This window comes from Vespula pensylvanica, chromosome 8, assembly GCF_014466175.1.
Source record: "Vespula pensylvanica isolate Volc-1 chromosome 8, ASM1446617v1, whole genome shotgun sequence".
NCBI lineage: Eukaryota > Metazoa > Arthropoda > Insecta > Hymenoptera > Vespidae > Vespula > Vespula pensylvanica.
In genome coordinates this window covers 5,858,741-5,870,118 of record NC_057692.1, presented here as the reverse complement: position 1 = coordinate 5,870,118, position 11,378 = coordinate 5,858,741, and the positions used below count along the sequence as shown (strand labels likewise).

General features: G+C 32.1%; 2 protein-coding genes across 2 annotated transcripts in view; one reads left to right on the top strand and one right to left on the bottom strand.

The window, feature by feature from the left end:
- Positions 1-11,378, bottom strand: part of LOC122631069 (zwei Ig domain protein zig-8-like) — a 269,300-nt gene that overhangs the window by 171,749 nt on the left and 86,173 nt on the right. The gene's annotated exons all lie outside the window — the stretch shown is intronic.
- The window catches only part of LOC122631070, a 13,179-nt gene that overhangs the window by 337 nt on the left and 1,464 nt on the right, over positions 1-11,378 (top strand). The window contains exons 2-4 of the mRNA XM_043816292.1: positions 7,503-7,628; positions 7,736-7,882; positions 8,059-8,186. Coding sequence (XP_043672227.1) covers positions 7,747-7,882; positions 8,059-8,186 — 264 coding nt within the window. The 5' untranslated portion in view covers positions 7,503-7,628; positions 7,736-7,746. The remainder of the gene's footprint in view (positions 1-7,502; positions 7,629-7,735; positions 7,883-8,058; positions 8,187-11,378) is intronic.

Genomic DNA, 11,378 nt, shown 5'->3' with positions numbered 1-11,378 from the left:
AGAGAGAGAGAAAGAGAGAGAGATTGAGAGATAGAGAGAGGAAACGTTTGTGGAGGCTGAAAGTGCGACAAAAGTTTGTTTTCTCCTTGAATACAACGCGAAACGTCTCGTCGCCGAGAAGTTAATCAACGAAGAAGTAACTAACAGACCAGTCGGCACTTTGCGCTTTGGGAACGCGTGGTCTGAAATTTTATTCGAGAATAGAACGTGCACGTGTCGATCGTAAACCGAGCATACGACACTCTGCGTTCTGTTTACTTTGTTCCTCGCGTACAACGAATCTTAAAAGCTTCTTGAGCTTCTGATTAACCTCAAGGATTCGTAAACGAAATCTGATTTTCATTCGTCCAACATGAAGTATTATTTCCAAGGAGACAACGTTCGAGTTGATATCCAACTCGTTCGCTCGTTAAAACAATTTCGCGAATTAATGATTGATTAATTACGAACATAATGTTACGACGTATTTTTTTTTATTTTATTATTATATAAAATCGAAGACGAACGTGAATTCTATATTTTAATGATAAAACGGGCAAGCCATTTTTATTCGATATTATTTAAATTATTCGTAGATATACTGACTGAGTCATCGAATAACTTTTAAATTATACTTCTTATAAAAAATTATTCTATATATATATATATATATATATATATATATATATACACTTTGTATATATTCTTCTTAAATTACAATTTACAAAAATCGGAAATGTAGATATTAAAAAATTATAAAAGTTTTATATAAAACAATTTTTTTATAAATTGAATAATTTAAAAGTTAATCGAAACGTACACCCATTAAATGTCTCCACTCTGTATATTTCCCAATCATTAACTACATAGCCAATAAACTTGTTCGTTGTCGGATTAACGAATATTTTTTTTTGGTTGATAAAGTAAAGTCCAATGTTCGAGCCAAGAAGATCGAAGTTCGTCGACTTAAGCTCGCGTATATACACACACTCACACGTTCTCACACATTTTAGCAACTAGAATCGAGTGGATCATACATATGCACCAGACTGCGCGTATCCGCTTCCAGTTAACTTGGATCACGAGCGCAGCATCCCGATATTACCGGTAGTAGTTCCCGAGGGTCCTTCCTGCAATTTAAATGGCCGCGACACGCAGCAAATGTCTCTCGGGCTTGGCCAACAACATCGGCTTACCCGCAGTTTGGTCTCCGTTGGTTCTAACGTCTGTCGGATATGTCACACCAACACCATCATGGAACCTCTTGTTTCTCCGTGCAGGTAAAAAGCATTCCAAGAAAAAGAGGATTTGATAAAACTCGCTTGGAATTTTCAATAAGAAGTAAACGAAAAGAATTCCTTATTATTTTAGTTAATAATTATAATCCTTTTTTCCTCTTTTAAACCAAAGAATTTTACAAAATATTAAATAATTTCTAATATATATATATATATATATATATATATATATATATATATCGATAATTGATTATCATATAATTGTATCGTTATAAACTATATCAATTATCATATAATTATTGTTTATAAATCTATCCATGATTTATTCCCAAATCATGATAATCGACAAATCTCACATTATCCCTGTTAAATTAGGTGAATATTTACTAACGATGTCTGATCAGTTTATCAAAACTGATCCCTCCAATACAAAATCAGAAATTTCACTAACGATAGATATATAAATTCGAACCTCTAATTAATTCTGCCTGTAGTCCACCGAACAATTATCTTCTCACGATTATCGTATAACAACAATGAAATTAAATATCACCGTTCCGAGAGATACATATCTTGCAATTAGAGAAAAGAGAAATGCTTAAATTAAATTAAATTAAATTAAATTAAATTAAATTAAATTAAATTCTAAACCAAATACATACTAATTAAATCGATTACATATTACCCATGTACGATTTTAAAAGGAACGATATCAAAAAATATCCATGGAAAATTTTCGTTTCGATTAATCAAATCGATTAGTGTTGGAACAAAGGATGTTGAGAACAAACGATAACGCAATCGATAGTCGATCTCGTTGTAACAATAGACATGTTCCGCTTGAATCCTTGAACGATGACGTCAGAATTGTACGAATAGATTCTACTTGATAGGAGGTAGGTAGGTAGGTAGGTAGGTAGGTAGGTAGGTAGGTAGGTAGGTAGGTAGGTAGGTAGGTAGGTAGGTAGGTAGGTAGGTAGGTAGGTAGGTAGGTAGATAGGTAGGTAGGTAGGTAGGTGGTAGGTAGGTAGGTAGGTGGTAGGTAGGTGGTAGGTAGGTAGGTAGGTAGGTAGGTAGGTGGTAGGTAGGTAGGTAGAGTGCGCGTCGTTACACGTGTTTCACGTGGCCCTGAAAGCCGCTAAATTAATTCGACGCTCCGGCAAACGTTCCTCGCGCCTTTCAATCACTCTCAATTGTCGTTTCTAGCTCTCTTCCTCTTCTCCTCTCTCTCTTTCACCCCTCTCTACGTGTCTTTCTCTTTCTCTCTTCGAGCTAGTCACATTCGTCCCTTAGAAAGGGTGGGAAAAGCAGAGAGAGAGAGAGAGATAGAGAGAAAGCGTCGACCACTGTGACACCCCGACTTTAATCGAATTAATGCTCTGAGCCCACGTTGTACCGTTTTAATCTCGACTCGTCCGGAGTCACGTGACACTGTGAAAATGGTTCAGGATGGTTCAGAATGGTTCAGGATGGTTTCGGAGCAGTATGCCACGCTTTCAACGCGCAAACCATGCAATCACGACGTGCATCTCGTCCAAGCTGCTTTAAGAGCCCTACTTGAATACCTACCCCCTCTAAACAGATAGAAATTCTAAGGACGTTGCACGCAATAACGATAGAAATACCAATGATGATGAATCTAATAGTTTGATTTAAAAAAAGAAAAAAGAAAGAAAATGCTTTTATTCGTTCGTACCCTTGAATATCATCTGTTCCAATCAATTTTTTTACTGTCTTTCTTTCTTTTTTCTTTATTGTGTTAAGATTTTTTTTATTGTTCGATTGGTAATAGAGAATGACCTGATAATATAATGACTATAATCTATGACGATCTAATATTTCGATTCGTGATACAGGATGATCTGATAATAATCTAGAATGAACTAATAATGATCTGACAAAGTTAAATGGTATACATATCAAATAAAGATTGTCCGATTTATTTTTCATTGAATTGGGTCTGTACAAATTCGATCGAAGTGAATTTATTTCTATATTATTTTTCTTCACGATCCTCAAAATATATCAAATATATTCGAAATTGATGAGAATTTTTAAGCGATTCGTCCCTGTATAATTGTAAGTGCATACTGGAGAAATCAAATCAAATGCGACACGGAGAGAAACTTTCGATCGTCCGAGTCCTTTCGCGACACTCGTCCCGTTGAGATTTTCCTGATTGTTTTATAATTCCCCCGACGCGACGGGAAACGTTCGCGACCATGGAACTCCGAGTAATAAATTTGTAGAACGCTGTCGACGGAAACTCGTGGAAACAACTGTCTTCCATCTCTCTTTCTCTCTCTCTCTCTCTCTCCCTCTCTTTCTCTCTCTCTCTCTTTCTCTCTCTCTCTCTCTCTCTGTTCTTTTCTGCAACTCTTAACATATTTTCGACCTAACTTTCGAAATTCTTTTTGGAATACTTTCCTAATCTTTAATCTACGATAAATCAATTATATAAAATAAATGAAATAATTATGAAAGGTTGATTTCATTCGAACCAATATATAGGTTGTTATTAATTAATTAATAATTAATAACAATGTTATATAGGATAATGATATATCCATCGTAATATTCAAGAAATATTTACGAACGATTCAATTGAATTTCTTCAAAAGCGGTCAAACCATCTGGCTTTAATTATGTACCGTTCATCAAAATGAATGGGCATATTCGCAACAACGTTTAATGATTTAAAGTTCTAATTCGAAATCGATTGTATGGTACATTCCTTTATCCAACGTTGGATCGATACGAAAGTAACATTTTTTCGAAATGATTCCAATGCTTGTTTAGTTTTTTGTTCTTTCTTTTTTCTTTTCATTTCAAAAGAAAGATAGATTTATAAACGTTATCATATTTATTTCTCGTAATACTCTTCTTGGATTTAATAAAACTTTATAAAATCCTCTTTAATGTAAGCCAGATAACATCCTATCACATTGTATTGTCATAATGCGAATAAAAAAAATTGTCGATAATACGACATCGACATAGGAGACAGTTTAATTTTGTTATATATATATGTGTGTGTGTGTGTATTTTTTTTATTGTAGAAAATACGATAAAATAATACGAAAAAAAAAAGAGATAAATTCGAGGAGATTACTGGAATCAACGAGTAACAAATTGCATCTATGATTCAACGTGTGAAATTTTTTTCTAGAAAGTATATGTATATGTGCAAGGGAACGAATACGTGTTAATTCCATTGTCTGTATTATTTCTCATCTAATAATGCTTATATCATGTTCCACGCTGGCAGAATAATTTGAATTTCCTGGCATACCGTGCATCGCCGACCAGAACAATCTGAAAACTGGATATAACAAGGCAACGGTATATCTAGGTGCAAGCGCGCGTTTACTTTTTCGCATCGTTAAAAAAAGAACAACAATAAAAAAAAAAGAAAACTAGAAAAAAAGATAGAATAAACTGGAAATAAATTTTAGAGACAGATAACTGTTTCCAAGCGCGCATGCCAATCGACCAATCAACGTAGAAAAGTTCATGATGCTCTAGACTTACGTATATATACACACACGAGCGCGTATATATATACATATTATATATATATATATATATATATATATATATATATATATATAGTGATGTTCCAAATAAATACGAAAAAAAAAATAATTTTTCGGAATGCGAGGAAAGACAATAGACGAGATGTGACTATTTTTCACGTTGATTGGTACCATGTCCATCTACGATGACACCGTTAAAACATTGTTTTTTCGTCCTATTTTACATCACAACTATAATCTTTGAACTTTTTATTGTAAATGCATAGGAGAAAAATAACAGTGTAAATACGATTTCGTTAATATCATAATCATAATCATTAACTCGATGCGAGGTCGAAACTTAACAAGACCGAATAATTATGATTGGATTCTTGATAAATCTTTATTTTTCTTTTCTTTTTTCTTTTTTTTTTTTTCCTTTTTCGAAGCTTAGTTACTTTTTATTCGGTTTTTAAATTAACGCGTACCACTTCATTTAGCTTTGCTTTTTGTTTATAGTATATTTTCCTTCGTGAAAATATACGTACATGTACATACAGTAATGTACATAAATTTTCTTTCCCTTACATACTCATTTTTTGTTCGGTTGCATCACGGATCTACAGGTTTATTAAGATATTTTCGTAAAATATATGTTGTAAGGTACGAAAAACAATGTATAGTGTAGATAGATGTTTCGCAACGACGCTTCACCGTAAAAAAGAAATATACATTAAAGTGGAAAGCTAAGAAATTAATCGAAAGAAATGAAAACATTAACTTAATTAATGATTAATAATTCGATTGTTACTAAAAAGATGTAAAATTATCTGCTAATTTAACAAATAATAGAAATCTTTATTTCTTATATAATGTTACGGAATACTTTGTATAAAACGTAAAGAAAAGAAAAAAAAATAAATATGAAGAAATATACATATATATATATATATATATATAAAGGCATGCACAAATACATACATACGTAATACAGATAGATAGATAAAGATAGATACCACACACGATCACGCGTGTATTTTTTTATATATATGTATGTATATGTATTTTTTATATGTTATTTATTATATATATGTATGTATATACACAAAATAGGGATATATGTCATTAGAGACGATAAAATCCATTTATAAAAAACTCTACGATAAAGATAAGAGTAAAAAGAAATAAAAAAAGAAAGAAAGAAAAAGAGAGAGAAGAGAGAGAGAGAGAGAGAGAGAGAGAGAGAGGGAGAGAGAGAGAGAGAGAAGTCGCGAAAAGGAAAATTGTATCGTACCGTGAATTTGTCTGACCTTTTCCCGAAAATGAAACGTCGTCGGCTTGCACGACCTTTCTCGAAAATGAAATGTTCGTATGCGTGCAAACGAGTTGGGTGAACGTCTCTTGCAAATTCGTAGGAAAGAAAATCGGAACGTAAGTCGAGGGGGTGTGAAGCGAAAAGGGTGCAAATGTTACCTTTTACTCTAGTTTCTTCCTTTTCACATACGTACATAGGAGAAAGGAAAGAGAAAGAGAAACAGAAAGAGAAAGAAGAGAGACAGAGAAAAGGGGTTACAACATAGCGAAAGGAGTCGAGAACGGTGCAAAGACGTAAACAGTCGAATGATTTGTAAAACCTGTCGCGAACGGTATCACGGAAAGCCGTGAGAAATTACGAGGTGAACCGTAGAGAGAAACGCGAGAACGAACTAGAGCACTACGATATTTCGACATGGCTCGGGAATTTCAATCTTTTCATCTTTGCAATATTTTCGATCTCTTCCAATAGTATCCTAAAAAAAAAAAAAAAAAGAAAGAGAGAGAGAGAGAGAGAAAGAGAGAGAATGATGAAAATAACTATATCAAATTGAAATACGTATTCAATTGAAATACGTATTCTCAATCTTTATGATCGTCATTATTATTATTATTATTGTTATTGTTATTATTGTTATCATCATCATCATCATCATCATCATCATCATCATCATCATCATCATCATCATTATCATTATTATTATTAATAATAATAATAATAATAATAATAATCATTCATGTCGTACCAGTATCTTTAAAAATGAGCAAAGATGGTGGCGCTTGAAAAATTCTAAAGCCCGTAGAATTCATGAAGAGGGTTCACTATTCATGAAGAGTTTGACAGAGAATTTCTATGGAGCTAGCAGTGTTTTAAGCATTTTTGGAAAGTCTCGAAAAATTACGTACATTTCGAAGACGTACTCGACCCGAACTATGACGCGAAGAGACTTTCGAGGACAATAAAACACTTGGGTGCTAGAGTTGTAAAGATCCTTCCGAGAGAAAATTCGTTGGGTGACCTCGTACAAAGTCGAATTTCACTTTTCCCGTCCTTTACGAGTTAAAGTATATATAACTACGTGTGTGTGTGTGTGTGTGTGTGTGTATATATATATATATATATATATATATATATATATATATATAAGTCTATATATTCTATATATTCCATATATATATTGAACCCTTTGAGAATCAGAAATGAATTCTTTGAGCAGTACGAAACTACTTACATGCACGTTTCGAATTTTACGTCAAATCAATATCATCGATAATTCACTTGATATTTTAATACTAATTACTATTCTAATCATTTGCTGTGAAATACAACACTTGTTCAGTAATTAACATTTCTAAAACATTCCAGGTAAATGTGAATTTACTGTTCAAAGGATTAATAAGAAATCAATAATTGCAGCAAATTTACTTAAAAGCTTTTCAAATTAATGTAATTTAGGTGTAAGGGAACTTTAGCCTATGTCCACTTATCGTGCTTGGAAAGATGGTTGAATCAGTCCTGTCGAAGTTACTGCGAATTGTGTAATTATCAGTTTAACGCCGTGGAAACGCTTCGTTACACTTGGTAAGAATTATACATTGTAATTTGAAACGATTTCTCGTTCCGATCGTTAAGGATAATATTGATTCGCTTAACTGGTCAGAACCCAATCTGCTTTTTCACCTGCATAGTTATCACTTTTATGGGAACCTTCAGGCCCAAGTCATTGAGAATATGGATTACTCATCCGCATAATCGACGAAACATCCAATCCGATCTTCTAATCTTTACGTTACTCTCCATCGTGACTATTGGTTTAATAATCGTATGTCTTTGGGGTGAGTTATTGTATGAAATAACATGATCAATTCGTATACGATGAATAATTAACAATTTTTTTGTTATCATTAATGTAATTATACGTATTTTAATGATATGTTTATATATAATAATATTAATTAATTATATGTAATTTAATTACATGTATATGTTTCCCTGTTATATCTATGCGTAGGTATGCGTTACTTCATTATGGAAGGTAAGAAAATTGGTATTTCCAAGTCATGGACAAAAGGAGTTACATGGTTCTTCCTCGGTATCGTGATATTAGGTTACATCGCAACGGTTTATCTTCTCGGAAAGGTAAGCTCTTTACCCATTTTCTTTTTAACTTTGACGGAAGGTCTATCTTAAAATTTTGCCACGATGAAAGAGCGACACTCTTTTCCTATCTCTTGGCTAACTTAAAAGATTACGAAACTCTATACGAAGTCTTTGTCATATTACTTTTATATCTATTATAGTTAGTGAGTCACACTATTGCTTAGTTTTTATTAAATAATAAAAGAAATTAAGAGAAAGAGAGAAGGGGAGAGAAAATACGCGCAAAGACAATTTTTAATGACCTTATAAAAAAGAAAAAAAAAAAAGAAATAATATTATAAAAATCGATTAGGAACATGAATTAATATTTCAATGTTGCTTCCTTTTGTGAATAATATAATTTCGATAATCTCAAATCAAAGGTAATAGATATCATCAAAAAATTTATATTCTACAATTTCAATATATATATATATATATATATATATATATATATATATATATATATATATATATATTTTAAATCAGCTCTTTGTACCGTGATTACTGAGTCACTCGATATATATAAATTATAAAGTTAGGACGATGTCATTAACAAAATCAACGTATTAATAAACGAATCAACAAATGTAATTAACAGCCATTGAAAGTTCTTTACATCGTAATAACGTTATACCGGCAATTTATCAAGATCCTAAAAAAAAGTCCTTAGCAAACGAGCCTCCTTTACTTCGTTCTCTTGACACAAGTCCTCCACACTTTTTCTTAAGGGTTTATCTCGAGAATATCCTTGTAAAAGGGAAAGACGAAGACCAAGCCACAGTAAAGGATCGTCGATGCTATGGCCTTGTCGTATAAATATGCTCGAGAGTTACCTGTCAGAAGTTGGAGAACGTTGTCTTAACATGGTACAGCTAACAAAGCCTTTGTACGCTTTATGTTGGATAGATCTTTGATAATATTTATAATAATAATAATAATAATAATAATAATAATAATAATAATAATAATAATAATAATAATAATAATAATAATAATAATTTTGATCGCAGTATTGCAACTTTAGATCGCTTAAAATAATAATGATGATGATGATGACGATGACGATAATGATGATAATGATATTAAATGTCGGACAAATTTGATACCAATTATCTAGTAGTACTTTTGTAATCCTATTTTTTTTTCTTTTTTTTTCTCCCTTTTAAAAAAGAATCTAAAACACAAAATTATTTATAATACCTTCTTATAAATCATGATCGAAAATTGTACCAGCGTTCAAAATAAAATCAATAAACTCGAATACCTTGATGGTAGTCCATGCTTTGAAAATGTTAGTCCTTTGATTAGAATACTTCCGAAATTGTAAAAGTTTTCTCTTCTCTTCCCTTAATTACCAAATCGTTCCGAGAAGTCATTAAGTCTAAGTTCAAAATCGATCGAACAAATTTTCTACCAACGATTTCTCCACTTCTTCTTCTTCTTCTTCCTCTTCTTTTCTTTCTCCATCTTCTTCTTCTTCTTCTTCTTCTTCTTCTTTTTCTTTTTCTTGTTACTTATTCATGTTGTATTTCATCTCGTTGACACGAATACTAGAACACGCAATATTTTTCGCAAGCTTTTCTAGATAACCATTTCCAGATGGCAATTCGCGAACTTCTCACTTCTCCTTTTCTGTCGCATACTTCCCTCTCTTTTTCTCTTCGTTATATCTCTCGTGAGATCGCATTTTTACAAAAATTCATTCACAACTTATATCCACGAACTGCACTCGGCAATACTTTTAATGGTATCGTATGCTGTATCTACCATCCTAATTTATCTCCATTCCTCCTCTTCCCCATTCAACTTTATATTCACTTTAAAAAATTCGTTTCATACGGAGACAAAAGTTGAACCAATTATTTGGATTACCGTTCGATCAATGATCCTTCATTTAAAATAATATCCACTTTATCTAACATTTACTTCTAATAGAAGGACATAAAATAGCAATTGTAAAAGTCTAAAAATTAGATACGTCTTAATGAAAAAATATATTAAAAAGAAAACATATAAATAAATATAATAAAATATATAAAACAATAAATATAATAAGATATAAAGTAACGATTAACGATAATAATTAATCAATTACAATTTCGTTCTAATGAAGATAAAATATCATGATCGAGAAATTAATCTATGTACATGCTCGCAATTAGAGATAATTATCTTGAATGATCGAATGATCGAACATAACGATATTCTTTAAACGAGACAATAACCATTATTCACCTTGAAGAATCCCCTAAAAAAAAGTTTTATCTCTAAATCGAGGAATATCTCGACTTACTTAGGGCACAAGTTATATGTCGGCCAGCTTTACGTTTTCTATCTCTCTGTCCTATCCCTATCCAACCTTTGTTCTACTTAATCCCTTATGTGGTTTCCGTTTATTCGCCTCAATTTTCCTCATTCAGATAGCAAGATTTCTCTGTCTTTCTCTTTCTCTCTCTCTCTCTCTCACTCTCTCTTATTCTCTATTTCTGAAATGTTCGATGTAACACTCAACACTTTATTATTACACGGAGATCCCACGATATACTTTTAATAAAATAAAAACATTTTCTTGGAAATTATTAATTCAAAAAAAAAAAAAAAAAAGAAAAAAAAAGAACTATAACATCGTTGTAAAGAAAATTAAAAGCCCATTCAAACGACATATTACTTAATCCCAATTGCTATTTAACATTTTTGAAAGAGTTGTCAATTCTCTTTAATTCAAGATGGATGTATTTATAAATGATGAAGATCTCGAAAACCAAATTGATTCTTAGATTTAATCTGGATTTAATCCTACATACTTTTCGTTCCGACATCGTGTACACACACCCACACACACACGTACACGAGCACGCAAAATCTTTTGTTTATATATTTATTATAATATTTATCTAGAATATTTCATTTTGTTCTTAAAAAAGATCCATCCTAGAATAATAAAGTTTGTTATCTCAATCTGTTTCTCTCTATCACTTCTGCTAACAGAGTGCAACCGAGTGCAATGTAAAGATGAAACAGGTGAGTAAAATGCTGAAATGCAACGAGTCAGCATCGACCGAACGAACCGGAAGAAACGCATTACGACACGTACTTTCCGTAGGTCGAAAAGAAACAGGAGAGACATCCGTGCCAGATGTCTATCGTGAAGAAGTAGCGTGGAATGGAAGCTCTATGAAGACTAAAACT